The sequence below is a fragment of the Panthera tigris genome, chromosome B1, assembly GCF_018350195.1.
Source record: "Panthera tigris isolate Pti1 chromosome B1, P.tigris_Pti1_mat1.1, whole genome shotgun sequence".
NCBI lineage: Eukaryota > Metazoa > Chordata > Mammalia > Carnivora > Felidae > Panthera > Panthera tigris.
The window spans coordinates 170,005,311-170,029,965 of NC_056663.1; the positions used below are offsets into that span (position 1 = coordinate 170,005,311).

The 24,655-nt window shown below is 42.3% G+C and overlaps 1 protein-coding gene across 9 annotated transcripts in view; it reads left to right on the top strand.

Annotated features, from left to right (window-relative positions):
- APBB2 (amyloid beta precursor protein binding family B member 2) overlaps positions 1-24,655 on the top strand; it is a 382,950-nt gene that overhangs the window by 191,172 nt on the left and 167,123 nt on the right. For all 9 annotated transcript variants that reach the window (XM_042984641.1, XM_042984643.1, XM_042984639.1 and 6 more), the window contains one exon: positions 44-859. In XM_042984641.1, the coding sequence (XP_042840575.1) occupies positions 44-859 (816 nt within the window). The remainder of the gene's footprint in view (positions 1-43; positions 860-24,655) is intronic.

Consider the following 24,655-nt stretch of genomic DNA (forward strand, 5'->3'; position numbering starts at 1 on the left):
TTAATCCTGCCAGGCAGCTAATGACTAGTTTTCTTTTTTCCAGCTGACTCAGGTGTAGACACTTTGGCAGTGTTTATGGCCAGCAGCGGAACCACAGACATCACGAATCGGAACAGTCCAGCCACACCACCAAATACCCTTAATCTCCGTTCCTCCCACAATGAACTGTTGAATGCTGAAATAAAACACACGGAAACCAAGAACAGCACACCCCCCAAATGCAGGAAAAAATATGCACTAACTAACATCCAGGTGGCAATGGGCCTCTCCGACCCAGCTGCACAGCCTCTGCTGGGAAACGGCTCTGCCAACATCAAGCTGGTGAAAAATGGCGAGAACCAGCTCCGGAAGGCTGCAGAACAAGGGCAGCAGGACCCCAACAAAAATGTCAGCCCCACTGCAGTCATCAACATAACTTCTGAGAAGTTAGAGGGCAAAGAGCCCCACCCACGCGATTCCTCAGGCTGTGAAATTTTACCCTCCCAACCCAGGAGAACCAAGAGCTTCCTAAATTACTATGCAGACCTGGAAACCTCAACCAGAGAATTAGAGCAGAACTTAGGCAACGAGCACGGGGGTGTGGAAGAGAAGCCCCAGCCGGGCCAGGACCAGGCCTCCACCGTCATCGGGAATGGTGAAGCACTCCCACAGAAACCAAACAAAGCCCAGTTCAGCCCCGAAGACGGTCAAGTGGCCACTGTGTCATCCAGCCCAGAGACCAAGAAAGATCATCCCAAAACGGGGGCCAAAACCGACTGCGCCCTGCACCGGATCCAGAACCTGGCACCAAGCGATGAGGAGTCCAGCTGGACGACACTGTCCCAGGACAGCGCCTCACCCAGTTCCCCGGATGAAACAGGTACCGCCGGGAAGGGTACAGGCTGTGGTGACACTTTCTTTTGGTGTTTTCAGTTGTTGATGGAATTAATCTCTAGTCAGACCGAGAAAAGTCATTTGCGGGCGGAAAAGAACATCAGCTTCTTGGGGTAAAATTAGGCAGTTGGTGTGCAAAATATTGCTAGATTTCTCAATGGTTTCATTTCACTTCTTACGTAAGTTGTTTGACCTGGTAAGCATTTTTGTAAAAGAAATGGGTCCTTGGTGTTAAGCATAGTAAAACATCATCTGTTTAGAAATCATACCACCTGTGCTTAGGTGAACTATTTCTATGTGCTGTCTAGAAATGCTGGGTTTTGTTAAGCAAAATAATAAAAGAAATGCAGTTGCAGGGGACAGCATATAACCTGATTATAAAAACCAACTATTTTAAAGTTCTTGGAACTTATTTAAGCTCGAACTAATGAAAAGTTAGAAGTTTAAAAAATTTAAAAGCCTATTCATTATAGACATTTCCCTTTGACCTTTACTGGGAAACATTTTATTAGCCTTGTTCATGTGATGTTTTAAAGTAAGAAGGTGTTGTTGTTTGTTGCTGTTGTTTTTAGACATTCAGAAGTTCAGGATTTGAGCTAGTCTAATTGAGACCAGTCTTTCTCGACTTTTGTCTGTATCTGTAACATCTTAGGGTTTGTCAGAGAGTCACAACTGGGACAGAAATGAACAGGGTTCTAAAAGCCAGCTACTTTCCATCATCTTCTCATAGCTTCCCCATTACACTGATTTTAAGATTAAAACATGTGGAGCATCTGGAGGCTCTCAGTTGATTAAGCATCTGACTTTGGCTTAGGCCGTGAACTCATGGTTCATGAGTTCAAGCCCCACATCAGGCTCTCTGCTGTCAGCACGGATCCTCTGTTCCCTCTCTCTCTCTCTGCCCCTGCCCTGCTCTGCTCGCACACTCTCTCTCAGAAATAAATAAAACATTAAAAACAACAACGACACGTGGAGCACTTTGTTGGAGCTAAATTCAATATAAATAAGCACTCACAAAGGCTTATTTCTCTAACATAACCCTGCAGCCCGGCAACTATCCTAGTGGGTTCCAAGATTACCTTAACGTGCTGTAAATATAACAGATAGTGCCACCACGGAAGGAAATAACATTTTTGCAACCTATAAGGCACAGAAATTACAAGGACTGTAGATAAGGAAAAGAGAAGGAGACAGTGAAGACATTAAATTGTTTTTAAAAAAAGTGTTTTTGAAGTGCCCTTTAAAATTGCGGTGCTTTAAATGATGGATTTCATGAGCCTTCTGTAGCTGGATATGGCAGTAGGGAGGTTGAGATGAGTCCATTTCGTCTCCTGAATGTCTGGACCCGCACATTACTGGAAGCATAATTATGTCTGGTAATGTTACTGAGTTCACAGCTATTACTTTTTACCCATTGAGAGGATTCATATCCTATCGCTGATAGACACTGTCACCTGCTAGTGTTTGAATCTACATAAAGGACTCCTTGAGTATCTCCTATCCAAACTCCACTTCCTGTTTTCAGTGGCGCCAGTAAGGCCTCACGGACTTCCTCCCGCCTCGGCGGCCTTTCGGTGCTCTTCCAGGCACGGCACTTTCTGTTGTAGGCAAATGTTAAGTGTTAATGGTATTAAATGAACAGTAAAGTCTCCACGGTTCCTCACTCTAGACCCTTTCTCCAGCGATGGCCACCATCTTTTTTAAGTATTTCCTTTCAGAAAGCATTTTAGGCATATACCCACATTTACAATAAATTTTAAAATTTACCCATATTTTATGATAATGGTATTTTTAAAGATCTTTAAAAGATACATCCTAACATACAATAGTATGCTATGATATAATATAAACTAATATAAATAATATTGTGTATGGGATTTTCTCCAAAATAATTGAGGTAGGGATAAAAAGAAGAAACAGAATTGACCATAAGCTGATAAATGTTAAAGATTGGTACATAAGGGTTTATTATCCTGTTCTCTCTAATTTTGTGTCTTTAAAATTCTCATAATAAAAAGTTAAAACCAGAAAAAAATTACTTACATTAGGCAGTTTTATGAATGGTTTGCTTTTTCCTCTTAGGTATATATTTTGTAGAGTCGTGCATGTGAGGACATACCGTTTTTCTACCTCAGATTTTTAAAGTGTCGGGCGTGCTATTCCACCATATTCAAGCTCCAGTGGTTTATTCAATGATTCCCTCACTGCTGAGTATTTGGATTATTTCTGTCCACAGAAATAATTTCTGTCCACTCTGTTGAGTGCTGGTGTCAGCGAGGGCCTGTGGCGCTCACGAAATCCAAGCCGAACATGCGCACTCTGTTTCACCTGCGCTGACGCTCTCCAGGAAACCTTTCTGGGGTCCCCTCTGCTCGCCACTCATCTGCTCAGGTCCTGGCATTACCTTCTGTTGTGTTTCTGTGTAGAGCCCACTGCAGTGCTTGGCACATGGTGTAAACTTGGTTAGAGCTTTCTGACACAGTGAGGGGATACATTCATTTTTCTCTCTTAAAGTCAGTTTTGAAGGCCTTCAAAAAAATTTTTTTTCAAGAGTGAGTGAGCGTGCGCACGTGTGCACATGTGAGCACGAGAGGGGCAGAGGGAGAGGGAGAGAATCTTAAAAACAGGCTTCGTGGGGCGCCTGGGTGGCTCAGTCGGTTGAGCGTCCGACTTCGGCTCAGGTCACGATCTCGCGGTCTGTGAGTTCGAGCCCCGCGTCGGGCTCTGGGCTGATGGCTCAGAGCCTGGAGCCTGCTTCCGATTCTGTGTCTCCCTCTCTCTCTGACCCTCCCCCGTTCATGCTCTGTCTCTCTCTGTCTCAAAAATAAATAAACTTTAAAAAAAAAATTAAAAAAAAAAAACAAAAAAAAAAAAACAGGCTTTGTGCCCAGCCTGGAGCCCGTCTTGAGGCTCGATTCCACAACCCTGGGATCATGACCTGAGCTGAAATCAAGAGTTGGTTGCTCAACCACTGAGCCACCAGGCTTCCCAAGAGCTTCAAATGTTAAAGGAAGATTGATAATATGGTAATACCCCTAATGAGTGGCCAAGGATAGACATTTTGAATCAAATATGCTCAAAAGAATGTGTTGTGACTCTAAAGCAGCAAGATTGAGTTTTTTAAAAACATGCTGGAACCAAAAGCGTGCCGTGGTTCAACATATGGTCACTTTGGGGTCTCTGCACGGAGTTCAACATGGTGCATTGTCTCCAAGCATTAGTATCAATAGTTTGGGGAAATACTTTTGGAATTTCCTCATAGCCAGTTGTGAACTTCTACTGAAAAGAAACCTCTTTACTTCATGATCTGAGTTTCAGGTAGTGAGCACTACATAAATTAGTGAGTAAAATAAAATAAACGACTTTTCAGAATTTGTATTTCTTATGATTCCTTCTGTCCAGTGAAACATAGTGTTTACCGTGATCACAATCAGTTTTAAATTAAACATTGTCTGTTTCACTTACAATGGTAAATTCAGTGTTCCTTATGTATGTTTCGTATAATATATACATGTTTTTGTATGTAACAGACACAAATACTATTGAAAGAAAACAAGAAATAAGAGCAAATATTTTGTAAGATACTAGTTGCCAAGTATATGTATTTGCTCATCTGCTGTGTGTTAAGTAAATACTCATCACAGTGGTGTGTGTTTTGTGACTAAATCATGACACAAGTATCTTTGGATTGTAGACTGTGCTTTGGGGAGCCTAGAAAAAGAGAACAGACTCGTTTCTACCTCTTAGGGGCATCCTTTTCCAAGTTAGACTCCTATTTATAAAGTAAAATGCACTGCCTAACCCAGAAATTGACTACTTTCTGTTTCTCTTTCTTTCTGAATTGCTCCCTCTGGCGTTTTAGTAACTTTTTTTTTTTTTTTTACGTGATCAATCATGTATACAATATGTTGCTCCTTTATTCCTCCTGTGGAGTCTGTCCTCTGAGAAAACAAGAGCCTATTAGGAAAAAGAAAAGCATCTGTGATATTACTGAGTTTCATAGGAGTTTACAAAAGTTCAAAAGCATGCCTTGACTCCCATTCTAAAAGAAAGGGTTGCATCATTTTGGTACTTGAAGGTGAGAATTTGTAATCCATTAGCATTTTGCCAGAAATACATTTCCGTCCATGGTCCCAGGTAAGTAGGTTGACTCAGATAAATACAGGCTGGTCATATTGTGTGTAGTTACCTGGTGTTTTAGGTTTGTTTCATGAACAGTTTTGAAATATATGACATTTTGATCCAGTTTGGTACAGGTTTCAGTAACTTGATACCAACATTTAACTTAGGTCTAATTCCGGCTTAATAAAATTGAAGATACAGAGTATGAAACTAGGTGGATCTTGTGGAATAGCCATGCCAAAAGATGGTTTGTTACTAATGTGTGCAAAGGCAGGATACACACGGAGAAAACAAACTCTAGATGGTGGGACCTTGGGCCTAATGCTTCATTAACTCCTCACTGAAAATTTCATCCCAGCTTGGTTACAGACAGGCAGTTCACATAGACTTTCATGTGTAAAGTGGGGGTGATAGCAGGGTCAGGCTTACACCAACCATGAGCATTAAGTAATAGCATTTTCAAATGACTCTTAGAACAATGTCTGGCATACTGCAAGAGTTTAATAAATATTAGTGTTTATTATTATTAGCGATTACCATTACCACTTTAGCAATGGAATATAAAAATTTGCTTCTTCCTTAATTATGAATTACCTATGTTTTGGACTCTGATTTTGCTTAGAACTTTCTGCACCCTAAGGGCGGGGATTGGTTTGTCTTCATCTTTGCATTTGTATTCTCAGTGCCTGAAATATAGCAGGTGAACTTAGTAAATCAGTAATGATTAACTGAATAAAACCGGAGGCCATCCTTATATCCCTAAATGGCCCTGATTTATTCAGTTAATCATTTGGTGTTATAGCTTAATCAATGTCTGATTTTGATGTTAGGTACATATTTTATAACTTAATTGATGATGTTGCCTCGTAATAGGTGAGGCTGAAAAACCAGTTATTAGGAAAGGCACAGGGAAATCCTCTGGGCCTACCATGTGCCCACAGAACCTTGTTCGTGGCACTTTTTTGTACTCAGGTGGCCATGACGGGACTTGAATCAACGTCTTCAGACACAGCATCCAGTGTTTTTCCACTGTACCAACCACAGTCTTGAGACGTAGGTATATGACCTCCAGAGCCTGAATATATGAGATTTAATCTTCTTAAACTGGATATGTGTGGAGCAATCATCTTGAGAATCTGGGAAATGGAAAATTGTATTTTAGAGGGTCTTTCCATTCTTACAAACAACGGAGATTTAGTTCAAATGTTGTCTCCTGTGTGAAACCTTTCAAGTCCCTCTGAGTTATTGAAAGCCCTTTCTCCGTACACCGGAGACATGTTTTCAGATTTCTTTTATCATGTTCCCCTGAAGAGTTTGTAACCTTACTTGAAACTTTCCGTTTAGACAGAGAGTCCTGTGAAAGCAGGAGCCAGCTCCTCATGACGTGTGGATGTGAACCTCTTCAAAGAGAACGTAACACATAGTAAAAGGCTGCATGAATGTTATCTGTTTGCTGCGTGGATAGCTGGAGCTGGGTGATAAACATGTATGCTCTCTGAGGTTTGTTTTATCAATGAGCACATCTACAGAAACAGAAAAAGTAATAAGCACAGCTTGTAAACCATCATTGTGAAGAGTACCCGGATAGGCTGATTCTTATTTGTATTCTAAGCTCCTGGGAGGGATGGAGTATTGGGGCCAGTCACTCAGTCTACCACAAACATTGCTCATATTTGAGTCCATGGGTCTGCAAGTCAGAAAGGCCAGTGCCAAGGAAAGAGGCCACTTCGATTTCACTTGCTGTTCCACTTGGCCTGGTGCTACAAATTGATCCGTGTCGCTGGAGAGTTTGAATCCTTTGATGTCACACGTTGATTGGTTTCCCAGTGAGAGGCCAGCAAAGTGGACCTCTGTTGCAAGCTGGTTAGTGGGCGAGGGGGAAAACCGAGGCACAAACCGAATTATGTCAGCATAATTGGCAGCACTTACTCTGGCCTTAGCTTAAGAGTGATAGCACTTTGGATAATTATATACTATGAATGCTTTCAGTAACTTCTTTTAAATTTTTTTTTTTTTTAACGTTTATTTATTTTTGAGACAGAGAGAGACAGAGCATGAATGGGAGAGGGTCAGAGAGAGGGAGACACAGAGTCTGAAACAGGTTCTGAGCTGTCAACACAGAGCCTGACACGGGGCTCGAACTCACGGGCCGTGAGATCATGACCTGAGCCGAAGTCGGCCGCTTAACTGACCAAGCCACCCAGGCGCCCCAGAAACTTCTTTTAAATATTCATTCTGTGTCACTTGTTTTCTGGTAATTTCAACTATAAATGATTTTTAAATTGCTTTTCAAAAGCTCCTATCCCTTGAAAATATAATTCCAGGATATAGGAGAGGCCTAGCTTTCAGCTGGTTTGCCCTGCTGGATTACTTTTAATCTCTTAAATATCCTTGGGTGATTCACTAGGCTTCCTGTCTTGTCTTCTCAGTTGAGAGTTCCATGATGTGACAGGAGGAATTCAGGAAGACAGATGTGAGATGTTTCCAGAATAGCTCGGACACACTGTGTTCTGGGGTAGATGGTGTGATTTCCAAATTAGATTTTGTACCTTGGGGGTAAGATATAGAAATTTTTTTTTTTATCTCATCCCATGAACTTAGGGAAGAAAGTGATTTTGCTCAATTAAGTATTTTTGGAAAGTTCTAGACAAAAAAAAAAAAGAAAAAGTATTCACTTGAATATGCAAGATAGTTTTTGGTTGCTCTTTCATGATAAAGTGTTATGCTTCAGGGGGTTGCCTAGGTGGCTCAGTTGGTTAAGTGCCCGACTTCAGCCCAGGTCCTGATCTCGAGATTCGTGAGTTCGAGCCCTGTGTGGGGCTCTGTGCTGACAACGCAGAGCCTGGAGCCCGTTTTGGATTCTGTGTCTCCCTCTTTCTCTGCGCCCCCCCTCCCCCCCACTCATGCTCTGTCTCTGTCTCTCTCTTTCTCAAAAACTAAACATTAAAAAAAATTTTTAAGTATTATACTTCAGGAAACAAAAAGATAAATACAATGAAATGAGTGGTAGCAAAAGCCTAACCGTCGCAGTAAGCACAAGACAGTAGATACATTCCAAAGGACCAGGAAGGACTGTGAGAGGCCAGGGTGCTGTGGGATAGAGGGAGGGTGTTCTACCTGCCAGGAGGAGGAGGAAACTTCAGTTGATAGGGATGCCCTGTCAACTGGCTCCCTCTCCAGTTGATAGGGATGTGGAAGTTCGGTACTTAAATTTACCTGTGCTGGGGACTGAATAGACATCAGATGGAGATCTGAGCAGGGCATTGACCCTAGAAGTGTTAAAAAGTAAAGAGTCTCTCTTTTTATTTATTTTTCTTTTCTTTTCTTTTTAATTAATTGCTAAAGAAGTTTAACTTGTGATTTTTCCACACTTTTTCTGTTTTTTTTTTAGAGAGAGCATGTATGTGTCTATGTGCAAGAGAGTAGGGGAGGGGCAGAGAGAGGGGAAGAGAGAATCTCAAGCATGGTCCATACCTGCATGTAACCTGACCTGGGGCTTGATCTTATGACCCTGAGATCATGACCTGAGCTGAAATTGAGAGTCAGATGCTTAACCCACTGAGCCACCCGGGCACCCCTTTCCCTACTCTGCTTTGCTTTATTAGCATTTTGAAAATAATTTTTTTTTTTTCTAGTTCGGCAAGTTATTTAGCTTCTGGGGAGAGTGTGGTGTGAACAGAGTGGCTGCTTAGGAAGAGAAGGGGTGGAGTCCTCTAGCTGTCCTGTGGAAGGTGCTCCCAGAGGTGCCAGGTGATGCCCTAGTGCCCTTGATGGAGGGTATGCAGCCACTAAGACTGATTCAGTGGAACCATAGAGACAAAAATACTACTGGCGGCTTGAAAATTTCTGGCCAAATTTCATCATGAACTGTCTGCCCAGACTCATTATCCTCACAGAAGAACCTTACGTTATATGTCATAGAGAGGCTTATGATTTTAAAAGCCAAGATGTTGCAGAAACATCCATAGTCAGTAAACTGAACTTACCCACATCCATGGGGAACTGAAATAGATCTGTAACCTTACCTTGATTTTCACTGCGCAGTATTATCTATGTAAGTTAACAACAGCTTAAGGGCTTGTGAATTTGCTCATCATGGTTTTGTTCATTCGTTCATCCATTTTTTCTTTATTTTGTTACTTCATGTATACATACATATACCGATCATTTTAAAAAAATGTTTATTTATTTTTGAGAGGCCGGGGAGGGGTGCGGTGGGGGGGGGGGGGTGGATAGAGGATCTGAAGCAGGCTCCACACTGACAGCAGAGAGCCCGATGCAGGGCTCAAACTCGAGAACAGTGAGATCGTGACCTGAGCTGAAGTCAGATGTTCAACCGACTCAGCCACCCAGGTGCCCCACAGTTTTTAGCAACCTCTTCTGTGTTCTGTGATAGGTGCCTGAGACCTCGAAATAAGTTAGAACCAGTCTGTGAGTGCAAATAGCTCCCATACAGTTTCTCATCCCCATGGTCGCAGCCCTTACCATATGAAGAGTGCCTTTTACATGTGTCTGTGTGTTCTTTGTTTCATCTTGTACATGTCAGTACCTCAGCAAGCATAAAGAGATAGAGCCTATCCCAGATCAGGCCCTGCCCAGATCCTAGGCAGCCTAAATTTACAAGCAAAAAAGAAAAGATGTTTATATGTTTTATTAGTTTCTTAGGGCTGGTGTAACAAATTGCCACATACTTGGTGGCTTAAAACAACAGAAATTTATTCTCATGGTTTTAAAAGTCCAGAATCAAAGTGTCAGCAGGTCAGGCTGCTTTTGAGGGCTCCTTCTGAAGGTCCCTTCTTGCCTCTCCCAAGCTTCCCACGGTTCCTGGCAGAGCTTGGAATTCTTTAGCTTATAGCTGTGGTACTGCAGTCTGTGCCTATGTCTTCCCATGGCCTTCTTCTTAGGACACCAGTCATGGGGTGTAGGGCCCTCCCTAATCCAGTATGACCTTACCTTGGGCTGATTATATCTGCAAAGGTTATTTCCAAATAAGGTCACATGCTGAGGTTCTGAGAGGGTATGGATGGTGGGGGGGGGGGGAGGGGGAAACTACTCAACACCAGTACAGATATCTTCACAGGTAATTTTTTAATACGTGCAGCACAGAGGAGATGTGAGGATATATGCAGGAATTATCATGTTCAGATTTTTCAAGAAGGAGATCTTACATTTGCAGGTATTGTGAGAACTGATAAGTGATCAAACTATGCTGCCAGGGGGACCTCAAGATGGTTTGGGGTTCCTTCGTCCAAATTCTTTATTGTAGAGATAAGGAAACCTATGTGTGGGACTGACCCTGGGGAATCTGAAATCGTAAAACCAACTGAGACAGGGAATAAGTGTGGAAAGGACAGGAAAACACGACAAAGACATAGTTCAGCTTCAGATTTAGCAATGTGGCTGAGCTCTGAGGGTAGGACAGTTCAGGGAACGTGGCATATGGAGATGGAGTTATTCCTTTTGATCAAAGCCTAAGAACAGACAGACAGGGATATTGGTAATAGCCATGTTTTTCTTACCTGTGTTTGAGAGAGATTGCTCACCAAACACACAGGATCTTCGTGGGAGCTATGCAGAATATAAGAGAAAAAGATACGACTTTAAGACAATGCAAAGGTAATAGGATGCCATGAAATCTTCAGAAGTCACAGATGGGCAGTGCTGGAGAATGTACAGACAACCCTCAGACAGGTTTTGTCCTGTAAACAATGTTTTAGAAAACTTTGAATTAGAAGCCAGTGCCTAGAAATTGGGAGCTTTCATTACTTAAAAACATGGGTTTCTCATTTTTCTTGTAAATGCAGGAATCTCACAACACTGGGCTCAAATGCCGAAGAGGCAACAGTCAGTGGCAGCCGTTGAGATGGGTCCTGTCCTTCCTAGCTTGAGGCACTGGACTTGGGGACCCCGGCTGTATGTGTCAGTGGACTCAGCTTCCACATACACATGAAACTATTAAGGTAGAATTAACGAGAGGAATGTTGGTCTTGCCAGGTAGGGCTGCATGCTGGTGCCATAGAAGCAACGTCCTGGGATCATAGTCATTCTGGTGTCAGTACCATGCCTTCTGCTAGAATTACAAAGTGTGACATGAACTGTTAAGCAAAACATGCTTGAAATTTCTAAAGACGTCTTTAGATGACTTCTCAGTGTTCTCCATCTGTTAATCTGGTTAGAGGAGGGGAAACATTAGCTTTTCAGAAGCTAGGATGTGGGTGGTTCATAAATTTTGTGCCTCACGTCTGACCCAGTTAATGTATGCAGTTTGCTCTCGTAAATGTGAAGGTAGTTAATGATTACCCTTATAATTTATATATTGTATTTCCCTATTATTAAAACCCTTAGATGCAAAACAGTGAAATAAGATCTTCATATTCAAACACTTCATTGGAAAAGTCAAGTCATTTGACTATTAGAAAATCGTATGTGGTCAGCAGTCCACACGGAATGGTCAGAAAGCAGGAGAACGGGGTGACCCCCCACTCCGAAGCATTTCTCTTGGTACCTAAGAGGGGAGGTGATATTTGTTGTTTGAGCTTTCATGTTTTCTTTTTGTTTAACTTTCCATAGATTTTCTCTTGAATATGATTGGATTTAATCGTGGAAAGCATTCTAGCTTAGTATCGTTAGGGACATTGTTAGTTGATTGTTCTCCCTCAGTGTTATTTGAAGAAGTCTTCACATTGAACTGAATTGGTACATCTGAAATATGATAAGGGTGGATCTCCATCCTGTAAATGGCTTGTTTGTTGCCAGGACACTTTTTCTCATACAAATGATAGTGTATGGTGAAGGTTATATAAGGTCTACAAGATGGCTGGCTCATGAAAGCATATTTAATCCCTAATAGGCATGTAGAGTAGTATTAATAGAACCACAGAACCTTTTCTTGGAATGTTCTAAAGAAAATGTGGTCATAGCTCCACGTGGAGTTGTCAGAAAGTGAGAGAGTGGAGATGACCCCAACTCCAAATCGTTGGGTAGGGACTGATGGGAGGTGTAGCAAGGGAAGTTCAGGGGCTGGACATGGGAAGAGACCTGATGATGGAAGTCTCCGGGGGCACTTCTCAGACATGGACAGACTCTCCAGTTCTTACTTTGCTCTTCTGTATTTGTTCCAAGTGTGTGTCCTTTGGGGAGACCTCTGACCAACATTTCCTTTGATCCCTTGCTCACCGTGGACAAAGGAGACATTCCATGACCTCCTGCCCTTCATTTCTTTACCCAGAACAAGCATCGGCTTCTTTCAGGATTTCCAGGTGGCTGTCACCTTTTTAGTTCATGACTTATCCCTCTGTCCCCTGATGACTTTTCTTCTGTGTGTTACAGAGCAACAGCCCTTAGTCAGAGAAGGAACTCCATATATAATATATCAGAGAGAAGCATTTTCACCTCAGGTCTATTATATCTTTAATGGAGTTAAGGATTATTGGATTTGTAAAATCTAGGTGGTTGATTTTTAGGATACCCTTAGTCAGGTTGATAGGTTCCCTTACTCTAGTTAACATACTTTCAGTCCAGTGAATGCCTACTGAGTTCCTAGACGTGCAAGGAACTGAGCTATTGCTCTGGGTGAATCCCAGATTGAGACATAATCTTTCCCTCAGAGAACTCACAGCCTGCTTCCTCAAGATTCTTTTAAATCTCTTCATCCATATCCTGGCATTCATCACTTCCTGGGTGTTAGAGGAATATATCCTAGCTCATCCCACTTAATCACTTACTTAACCTCTGAGCCGCAGCTTTCTTATCCCTAAAGTGGGAATAATAATAGTAGAACCTATCTCATTAGATTGTTACATAAAGCCCTTGGGACAAGCCAGGCCCACAGAAAGCGTGTTTTGAAATGTTAGCTATCATCATCATTATTATCTTATCTTTGCTGTGAGGTGGGAAGCTTCTTCAGGATATAGTCTGTTTTACTTTTGTTGTTCTGTTAATTCCCAGAGTTCGTACAACAGGTGTGCATGTTTCAGTGAATGACTGTTATAAAAAGTAAATTGTATTTTTTTTAAGTTTTTATTTAAATCCTGGTTAGTTAACATATAGTATAATATTAATTCCAAGTATATAATACAATGATTCAACACTTCCACCGAGCACCTGGTGCTCATCACAACAAGTGCACTCCTTACTAGCAGTATAACAAATTTAAGGTAATGATTTACTTCCAGGAAATTCACAATAATTAGGGCGATGCATAAGTCCTCTGCTTTGCTTTGCTTTTGTTTTTTGTTTTTTGTTTTTTTAAATCCTCAGCTTTTCAAGTGTGAGTATGTAGGAAGATCTCCTGGGGATCTTTTTGAAATGCAGATTCTAATTCAGTAGGCTGGGCCGGCGCCTGAGATTCTGCATGTTTTAAAGAAAATTTTTCATTGTGGATATTCTACATTTGTAACGAGCTCTTTCAAATGATATTGCTAGTGCTTCACCACAGTTTGAGAGGTAACACTGGACTGCAGGCTGCAGAAGGAAGGGGATACCAGATAGAGTTTTGCCAAGTATGGAGAACAGAACAGATAAGGGTCGTGAAGTTCCAGATAAGGCGTTTCTGCATGGAGAGAAAAGGACAGAATTGAAAGATAAATGGGGTTCAGGGAGGAAAAGAAGTGGTGGACACAGTAAAAAAAAAAAAAAAAAGAACCTGGAAGAAAACAGAAGAGATTACTCTAAGGCAGTGTCCTCAAACTTTTTTGGTCTCAAAGACCCCTTTACATTTCGAGAAATTATTGAGAGCCCGAAAGATCTTTTTTTCATGTAGATTATATCTCTCAATACTTATTGTATTAAAGATTTTAATGGAGATTATGTTTTAAAAGTTACTCATTTAAAAAAGAATAGCAAAGTCATTAACAAAATAGAATACGTTTTGTGAAACCAACCAGTTTTTTCAAAGCCAACAGCAATTTAGTGAGAAGAGTGATATTGTTTTATTTATTTGACAATCTCCTGTATGGCTTAATTGAGGGCAGCTGGATTCTCTTATCTGCTTCTACCTTTCCTGTGTCTCCATAAATTGTTTTGGCTGAAGTAGATGAAGAAAATCCTGCCAGTCTCATACACATATGTAGCTGGAAAAGAGAGGAATATTTTAATAGCTTTTTCAGGCAATCGCAGGTATTCTTTTTTGATGTTATACCCAAACTCGATAATCGGTAGTTTCTTAAAGGTTGGTTACACTGTGGAATCTGAAACCACAATAGTAAACTTTTTTGTATTGTTACATTAAAATCCGTTGGTATGTCATGCATTTTGAATGGATATTTTACCCATACATAATTTTGTAACATCACGGATTAGTGATTTGGAAAATATTGGTTCAATGAGTTGTGTAGATCTTGCAAATGTTGACACATTTCATTATACGGTAGGAAAACATTACGTTCCTTAATCTCACTCCCTATCTCGTCAGAGAAGTCAGTAATTATTGGGAAGCTGTCAAGCTTTCAGTGGCAGATACAAGTTTTCCAAAATTCTAATTTTTGCTTGAAAGCTCACATTTTATCATTGGCAACAAAACTGTCAGTTGTTTTCCTTGAAGTGACAGGCTCACCTCATTCATTTCTGAGAAAATGTCTGCCTGATACCCAAATTTGAATAACCACGGTTTGTCAGTCGTTCTTTCGAGAAGAAAGTATATTCCACGTGCTTTTTCCTTCAAACAGCGGTCATGCCTCCATCTACAGAAGAAGTGCCTTATGCACACTTACGTTGAAAAGATATACTCAAGGATTGAGGCTTAATGAAATTAATAATTTTTACTGCTTCAACAAGGAATTCTTAGGTGAAATTAGCATCGTTTTCAGTGGGAGTGTATAGTATAGTTACAGTAATTACTAGTACAATTTGTGCCAAACAGTACCATTTTCTTGCTTCATGCTGAAAAGACAGCAATTTTAGCCATTATTTTTTGTGCCCTATCAGTTAAATGTCAACACAGTGGAAAAGGCTGTAAATAACATCTTAGAATTATGAAAGTGATTTCTTTTCTTTCTTTTTTTAATGTTTATTTACTTTTGAGAGACAGAGACAGGGCGTGAGAGGGCAGAGAGAGAGAGAGGTAGACACAGAATCTGAAGCAGGCTCCAGGCTCTGAGCTGTCAGCACAGAGGCCAACACGGGCCTCGAACTCACGGACCGCGAAATCATGACCTGAGCCGAAGTCGGACGCTTAACCGACTGAGCCACCCAGGTGCCCCAGAATTATGAAAGTAATTTCGACCTCAGAGCCCCCCCCCCGCGCCCCCCCCCCCAAAAAAAAACTCTCTAGGAATTTGCTCTCAGTGTGGGGATCAGTGCTTCCAGCAATTTGGTTGGAGAGGAGTCTATGAAGGGTAATTGTGAGAGAGGTCAGCTAGATAGATGAAGACCAGATTGGAGAATGCTAATGCTCAGTTGTGAACATACTTTTGTTGGTGAAGAATGGTTCGGTGGTTATGAGAAACGAGCGTCATTTGTAAGGTGGAGTTTGAACAAAGTCTCCCTGACATTGGTGCCTAACATGGGTTGCAGGGGCAAAGGAGGAAGGCAGTTTTGAGAATCTGCCAGCAATCCATTTGAGATGATGAAGATCAGAGGAGACTGGTAGCTCTAAAAATATAAGTGGAGGAAAGGCATGTCTAGGATTTGGCAATTGGTTGGATACGAGTGGTAAGGGAGAGAGTAGAATCAAAGATGTGAGCATTTCAGTTTGAAGACTTAAGAAAATGCGGGTTTTCAGAAATAATGAAGTTAGGAGCAGGAACTAGGTTTTGAAGGAGGAGGATGTTTTTGATTTTGGATGTGAGTTTGAGATAACGTGCAAATAGCCAGGGGGTGATGTCCTGAAGCAAAAGTGTGGGTCTACTCCAACACCAAATTCTTCCATAGTGTCTGGGACTTTTATATGAGCTTTCTATGTGTTGTGGTTCTAACCATACATCACTTTAGATGGGTGATGGGGTCAGGATGGAGTGGGGACATGGGTGGCCTAACCCGGTTGGGTGGTATTAGAGGGTTGCCTAAAAACACCAGTGACGCAGTTATGATGGTTGGAACCAGTCTGCTCTTTCGTCCCGTTTTAAATCTGACACGTGCATTCCATTTCTCTAAAGTTTACTTATCTGTAGTAAAGAGAAAGGGCCACATTTAGAAAGACAAGCATACTCTTCTCACAAGCTGACATTGACATGGGCTTTTCACTTACCTCTGCCAAGTTAGACACCCAACAGACTTTACCTGGGGCATGCATGACCTGGGCCTAGGACCTACCTGCCAGACTGCAAACCAGACTTTAAAAGCAGATCCTGCTTCTTAGGGATGAGGTCATTAATCAAGTTCACGAGACTAAAATACTATAGACAAAGTATCAGTTGATTAACTTGTGATGAGAATGATCACTCTCCCAGGTAATGGATTTGTTGACATGACACAGCCAGTGCAGTCTCAGTGCTAGCGTATTATTTCTCAACCAGAAGTCATTATCACATGGCCTGATTTACCCTAAATTTCATGACTAGGCATTCCCTCCTTCTAGAGAGACAGGAAACCCAGGCATATGCAGAAGGTTGCTTGGGGAACATGGTTCTACCAAAGCGGAGGTTAGGGAAATCAAATGTTTAAACAGCCTGATGCATCCTGTACTTCCCCTGGGGATGATGCTATCAGGGACCTAGAATCCTTGAGGGGTGCATTGACCAAGATTACCTCTTCTTTGGAATTTGAATCTGTGATCTGCTTTTTCTAAGCTACCTAGTTTTCCGATTGGCACACTCTTTGTTGAGGTACAGTAATATTTTCTGCTGAATTAAAGATCAGTCATTGCTACCACCCTGATCTGTTGTTTACCTATTCAGAACACTAAATGTATGGGTTTACACACCAAACAGTTCTCCAGTTCTCTGCAGACACCAGCTGGACATCAGTCCTGATCCTAACTACCCAGAGTTAGCACATACCCCAGAGGTTAAGGGCTCTGTCCCATAAGACGGCTCCCTACTTCAGATGCCAATCACAAGTAGTGGGTCAACAGGTTACCCACAGTTCTGTCCAACTTGACTACAAATCAGTTTTCAGTACCCTCTCCTCCAAATGATAGTTCACTATCATGATTCATAGAACTCGGGGGAACACTTTACATTTACTAGCTTGTTATAAATTATACAGGAGACAAAATGGGCAGCCAGATGAAGAGGTGTGTAGGGTAAGACCTGAAAGAGTCCTGAGTGCAGGAGTTTCTATCCCATGTAGTTGACCCATGGATTTATTCACCAACCCAGAAACTCTCCAGACCCTTTTGTCTAGGGTTTTTATGGCAGTTCCAATCCATGGGCATGATTGATGAAATCACTGGCCACTGGTGATTGGCTCACCAATCTGTCACGGATCTCACCATTAGTGACCATTGGCTGTAACTCAGTTTACAGCCCCTCTCCCCTCCCTGAAGGATGAGACTGAGAGTTTCAACCCTCCGGTGTCCTTCTCTGGCAACCAGCCCTCATGCTGAAGTTATCTAGAGTCCCATCTAAAATCATCTGATTATTATAAACTCAGCTGTGGTAGATGGGGGTTTATTATGAATAACAAAAGATGCTCTCTGACCTACATCACTCAGGGAAATATAAGCGTGTTAGGAGCTCTTCAGGAACCAGAATGAGACCAAATATATATTTCTTACTATATCATAGAATGATAGTCATGCTATGTTTGGGAGCCATCGTACCTCCTTCTTACCCTGTTTCTTGGCTTTCATCCATTGGCTGATTCAATTGTTGTATAACTCCAAGAACAGTCTTAAGTGCCTTCGTTTTGAAGTCTTGGAAGAAATCTCATTGCAGCTATTAAGTTGCTGTTTTCCTTAGATCTGGCCCACAGTCTACCTGCATCAGAATCTCCTAGACATGCCTTACGATGCAGATGCCTGGCCTCCTCTGAGACTTACAGAGTCAGACCCAGTGGGTGGGTCTCATGGGCCTGCATTTTAACCAGCTCTTGAGAGGGTTCCTTTACACACCAGTTTGAGAAGCAGCTCCAGTTGTGACATAGGGTCTGCTTTAGTCGGGGCTTTCAGCAATGTGTAAAGTGCTGTGTCCTTGCTAAAGTCCATATTGATCTGGGCCACATGTAACAGGATTCGTAATCCTGATGAAAATGGGTAAAACATTCCTTTTCTATAAAAAATAGAACAAAACACATTGCCTTGTTTCGGTTTTAGCAGGGGCAAGAAGAGTTCTAAAGATCCTACCAGTGCAGTGCTCTTAAATCAGAACCCATTCTTACTCCACCTGTCTGTCTCTCTCTCCACACACACACACACACACTCACACACACACACACACCCCAGAAACTCATATTAAAAATAGTGGAGTAAAAACTGTCAATTAAGGCTAAAGCTTCTAAAGAGAAGAGCATTTTTTGCCAAGACATTCTGCAGTTAATGCTCAGAACTTTTTGAGAATGAAAACTAATAACCTCACCCGACTGGTCGTTCACTTTTTAACAGCCATTGAGTCATTTTCTGCTGTAAATTAAACAACATTTTGGGTGTCTCCTGGGCAGTACTCTTGGATGCCTCATAAACGTGCAGTGAGGAAGAGAATAAACTGAGACTTGGAAAATGTGTCGGAGGCGGTGTGGGATGGCGATGTGGAGACACAGGGACTCCCTGCAAGTCAGCCTGTCATGAGGCTGGCAAGTCCACGTATCCGGAGCAGAACCAGCCTCCTGGTTTCCAGACCAGGGGAGGGGACGGCAATGCCCTTGGGATCCACCCTCTCTTCTCCACCCTTTCAGTTAAGGCTGATCTGACCAACAACCCAAACTCTACAGGGATGGAGGGAAAGCAGGATAGCCTTCCATTTGCATGGTCTCTGCTCTATTGTGTCCTTATCTACACGTTCTACTCTATTCTGCTTATCTGAAAGTATTTGGTGTACACAATCATAGTCCCTCTTTTACTTTTTCTGTGCCTTTCCTTTAGTGGGAGAGTTAATTTCCTACATGGAAATATTTGTAAAATCAAATTTCTGCGGAGCCCTTACTGCACGCCCCGCCGTATTGCGTGTTCCACACGTTTTCCTTCATTTAATCCTCACAACCACCCCATGAGGCAGGTACAACCATTAACCCCATTCTACAGAGGGGAAACGCAGGATGTTAAGTGGTTTGGCCCAATTACACATTTAGTAATGTCAGAGCGGGGATTTTAAACATTTAATCTTTACGCGGCATCAAAGCTTATGCCACAGATCCCATTTTAGGGTCACGAACCAGAGAAAAGACGTCTAGCGCTTTAATTTCTGGAGCCTATAGCAATTAAGAACTCTTCTTGTAGTTTCAGACCATTCTGAACATTCTCACAGATGATTCTTAAGAGATGCCTCAGCTTGGGGCACCTGGGGGGCTCGGTCAGTTAAGCGTCCAGCTCCTGATTTCGGCTCAGGTCATGATCTCACGGTTCGTGGGTTCAAGCCCTGAATCGGGCTCTGTGCTAATGATGTGGAGCCTGCTTGAGATTCTCTCTCTCCCTCTCTCTCTGCTCCTTCCCTGCTCATGCTGTCTCCTCTCTCTCTCAAAGTGGATAAATAAACTTAAAAAAAAAAATTATAAAAAAAAGGATGGCTCAGCTTGCCTTCTGTGAAGGTAAAATGAATAGTATGCTCCGACACCTTTGGTGTTCTGCAGATTGTGAAAGAAACCTAGAAAACTGGGGGATAAGCTGAATCAGGGAAGGACGATTTTCAAAACTGTAAATGGGAAACCGTGTCAAGTTGGGAAGACAGGGTTAAAAAGTGGAACCTGTCTGTACTTTTTGCCTCTTCTTGTCTGCTCTTTTGCCAAAAACAAACAATATCACCTCACTTCCAGCTCAGGACCAAGAAGCAGGTGGAAGTTGTTCTAGTTAGAACTCCATCTGTATTTTTTTCTGTGTTCCTTGCATATGTTTTTAAAATATAAACAGAATCACTTAGTATTTACCATAATTTCATCTAAAGCATTTTGTATGTTATATTCTTAGTCAAGGGTAGGATAGATTACATCAGGAGGCGTGTGAAGGCTTCAAAATGCATGGCATTCTTCAGGGGACTTTTTTTTTTTTTATCAATAATGGGGAGCAAAAGGAGAAATTTAAAAACTGAAACCCAGTCTGAAATGACCAGAAGTCTGTGTAGTCAGGTGGACTAAATCTCCTACCCACCCCTCACTGTTCAGGATTCTCTTGCTTCTCTTTGCCTCCACCTGCCCCCACGGAACATATAAACCCAATTTAAACCTTCGGGAGCTGAATCCCAGAGTCTTTGCTTTTCTTGGCAGAAGTGGAAGAGAAGGTGCCATACACAGTTTGGAGTAGCATGGTGAAACACAGTTTTAAAGCGATGGATATAGTTTGGGATGAAATAAATCACTGTTTAATCTGTATTACTTTGCCCATATGGGTGCACTTGGACCCACCACGAACTTGCTGCATGATGGCAAAGCGTCCCCCCCCCCCCCCGTCCCCACCCCCCACCCCGGGAGCTTGCCATATTTCTGTCAAGAGCCTTCTGGAAGTCTGAAAGCTTTGCAGTGGTAGGCTAATGAAATGCTGAGCCATTTGCAGAGTTCTTTTCTTTCTTTTGGATAAAAAAGTGGTTATGGCACAAGTGCTTTCATGAGAAATGATCAGCCTTGAAATCTTGCCTTGCTTTTGGCTCTTTTGTAGGAAAGAACACTTTTTCTCAGGTTGGACACCTGATACAGCTGGAGTGTCACCATGATGTTGGGCAAGAAACTAGGCATAGTCTGTCAATTTTAGGTTAAGTATTATTTTATGAAACAGTTTTACATGAAAAAGTATTATTTTATGAAACAGGATAAGTACATGTGTATTTACTGGATCATGGTGACAAAACTGTATTTCTTAGATGCATGGCATTCCAGTGACACAGTGGAAAAAGAGTAGAGTCAGGTATACCTAGGTTTCAAATCCCAGATATGCTCCATTGCCCTGTGCCCTTGGCAAGTTACTAAGTAGCTCTAAGTCTCAGTTTCTTCATGTATAAAATGGGCTTCTGTCACCTTCCTCATAAAATTTCTGTGATGATTGAAAGAGCTAATAATATATGAAAGTACACGTGCTGAGATATGTGCAAAGTGTGTATGTATGTATGTATGTAAAGTATATTCCTGGCGCGTGGCAGGAATCCATACTTTCTTTCTCTACTTTCATTTTGTCTCGTCTTCTAAAAAATCCAGCGATTGGTGGTTCCTCTGATTTGGTGTTAACATTGGTCTTATTTTACAGCCAGTGAGATAGAACTTGCATTAAAGTCGATTTTATGGATCCAGCCTGCTCTGCCAAATGAATGTCTTCCGTTGGGAAAGTTGCCTGTGTGTTGTAAGTCCTCCTTCTCCCGCTCGCCCTCCCCTGGCCCAGGCCATAAACTTTTCTCTCGGGTCCACCTTCTAAGGCTGGTCTTAGGAGCCACATCTCTGTCTAGGGAATCTGGCATTTCGTGAACTCTTCCTTGTTCCTTCTGGTATTCGAGGATACACCCAGATCCTGTGTGTATTTCCTTATAAATCATCCACATTTGCAACACACTAATATATTCTGTGCATAGATGCAACATACAAAAGGAGAAATAAATGGATAAACTAACAGTAAAAGTAGAAGTAGGAAATATGCTTTCTTCATATCCCAGTGGACCATATTGTACTACTCCCATTTTTTTTTTTTTTAAATTGTGGTAAAACACACATAACGCAAAACTTACCATCTTAGCCATTTTCAAGTGTGCTGTTCAGTTATATTAAGTGCATGCATATTGTTGAGTGACTATCACTACCACCCATTCTTAAAACTCTTTTCATGCTGCAAAACTGAAACTCTAAACCCATTAAACAATAACTCCCCAATCTCCCTTTCCCACCTCTGCCCCCACCCCCACCCCTGGCAACCACCATTCTACTTTTTGTCTCTGATTTTGACTACTCTGGGTACCTCCTATAAGTGGAATCATATGTCTTTTTGTGACCGGCTTTTTTCACTTAGCATAATGTCAGGTTTCAGATGGCATGCATCGGAATTTCCTTTAAGTCTGAATAATATCCCACTGTGTGTATATGTCATGTTTTGCTGATCCATATATCTGCTGATGGACACGTGGGTGGCTTCCACGTTACTACTCCTACTTTTGGGACTACTGGTGTAGCAGGTGGGCCAAAGAACTATGGCACATGAGTATATGATTGGTCATAAGAAAAAAAGCAGCATTGTCCTTGACTAAGAATTCAACGCTGTGGTTCTCTGGCTGTTTGTTATAATCTCTTGGAGAGCTTTAAAAAATTATATTCGTTGCAGTATTCCCACCATAGACTCTGATTTGACTGGTCTGTGTAAGAATAGTACTTATTTATCGCTCTGGTATCGTTTTTTAAAGCTCTTCAGATCGTTCCTTTGTGCAGCCAAGATCGAGAACCACTGATGACCCTTTCAGAAATTCACTCTCTTGGGGCACCTGGGTGGCTCAGCCAGTAAAGCCTCTGGCTCTTGATTTCAGCACAGATCATGATTTCACAGTCATGAGATCGAGCCCTGCGTTGGGCTCCATGCTGAACATGGGGCCTGTTTAAGATTCTCTCTCTCTCTCTCTCTCTCTCTCTCTCTCTCTCTCTCTGTCTCTCTCTCTGTCTCTCTCTCTCTCTCTGTCTCTCTGCTCCCCCCACCCCCGTTCACTCTCTTCATTTGCAAAACATCATTGACAATACTTACTTTGTGGGAATGATAATTGTCATCCTTTATTGAATGTCTGCTGTGTGTTAGACTCTGTATAAGCATGAGGGAATTTAGTCTTTACCACAGTCCTACAAGGTAGATGCTGCATTTTCTTTCTTTCTTTCTTTCTTTCTTTTTTTTTTTTTAATTTTTTTTTTAATGTTTTTATTTATTTTTGAGACCGAGAGAGACAGAGCATGAACGGGGGAGGGTCAGAGAGAGAGGGAGACACAGAATCTGAAACAGGCTCCAGGCTCTGAGCTGTCAGCCCAGAGCCCGATGTGGGGCTCGAACTCAAGGACCGCGAGATCATGACCTGAGCCGAAGTCGGACGCTCAACCGACTGAGCCACCCAGGCGCCCCTTCTTTCTTTTTTTAAAGAGATAAGTTTGCTGAGACTCAGAGCTATAAGGATCATGGCTCAAGTTACATGACTAAGCAGCCCAAAGGATCAGGATTCACCCAAGGTCTGTCTCATTTCAGAGTCCATGTCCTTTTTTTCTTCCTCCCCTCCCCTCCCCTCTCCTCTCCTCTCTTTCCCTCCCTCCCTCCCTCCCTCCCTTCCTTCCTTCCTTCCTTCCTCTCTCTCTCTACCTCTTTCTTTATTTTTCTTCCTTTCTTTCTCTCTCTCCTCCCTCCCTCCCTTCCTCCCTCCCTCCCTCCCTCCCTCCCTCCCTTCCTCCCTCTCTCCCTCCCTCTCCCTCTCCCTCTCCCTCTCCCTCTCCCTCTCCCTCTCCCTCTCCCTCTCCCTCTCCCTCTCCCTCTCCCTCTCCCTCTCCCTCTCCCTCTCCCTCTCCCTCTCCCTCTCCCTCTCCCTCTCCCTCTCCCTCTCCCTCTCCCTCTCCCTCTCCCTCTCCCTCTCCCTCTCCCTCTCCCTCTCCCTCTCCCTCTCCCTCCCTCCCTCTCTCCCTCCCTCTCCCTCTCCCTCTCCCCTCTCCCTCTCCCCTCTCCCCTCCCCCTCCCCCTCCCCCTCCCCCTCCCCCTCTCCCTCTCTTAATTCCTGAAAAGGTGAATGAAATTCCAGTATGTGAAAATGGAAAAAATAATGGGAAAGAATCTGTTTCCGGAGCAGTAATAAGGATGTCAGGTCCATCTTTTGGACCTCTTCTTTGATGACATGGTTTTAGCCTTTTGTATGTGTTCTTTCATTTCTTCTTTTCTTTCCCCCTTCAACAGTCCACTGAAGATCTCTTTGAGGCCAGGATTTGCTCTTCATGAATACCCAATTGTTATCTTTGTTGCCATTGTATTTGAAAGTCTAGTTGCTGATATTTAATCTGTGAATGTGGCGTCTGTGACACCAGCCCTGGAGCCCCCTTCAGATAAAGTTCTCACTTTAAAGCTCAGTTAAACAGAGACCAGAATGCATTAGGAGGTTTTATAACAGTTGGTGTGATGCTTGTACTTCTGTAAGTCCCTATAAATTGTTTATTACAGAAATTAGACAATAAAGAAGCAAACAAGCAAATTAACAAACCAAGTAAATGTATAGCTAGTTTGAAAAACTGACACATTTTGGATGGCTTTGGAAAAAAATGTACTTTCTAGTCTCCTCAAGGGAAATTAAAAACTCTTGTGTTTTATTGATTTCCACTGAGCTCATCCGAGCACATTGTTTATGTAAGAGCTAAGCGATGAAAGAAAGGGCATAGTCTTTGGAAGCGTGGATTCTAGATGCAAAGATTTTGGTTTTGCTTCCAGGAAATGAACCCTTTCTGCAGAGAAGCATCCACCCCGGGAAAACATTTTTTTCATGTCCATTCTGCTGTGCATCAGTGAATGGTTGAGGGGAGAAAGCCTCCTGTCTGAGCTGAACTTGGCTTTCCTTCTGCTCAGACCCCTGAAAAGTACAGGAAGAGGCAAGGCATCATGGGATAGCTGCCTCTTTTGAGAGTCCGAGCAAGTAATAATGATCACCTGACTGTT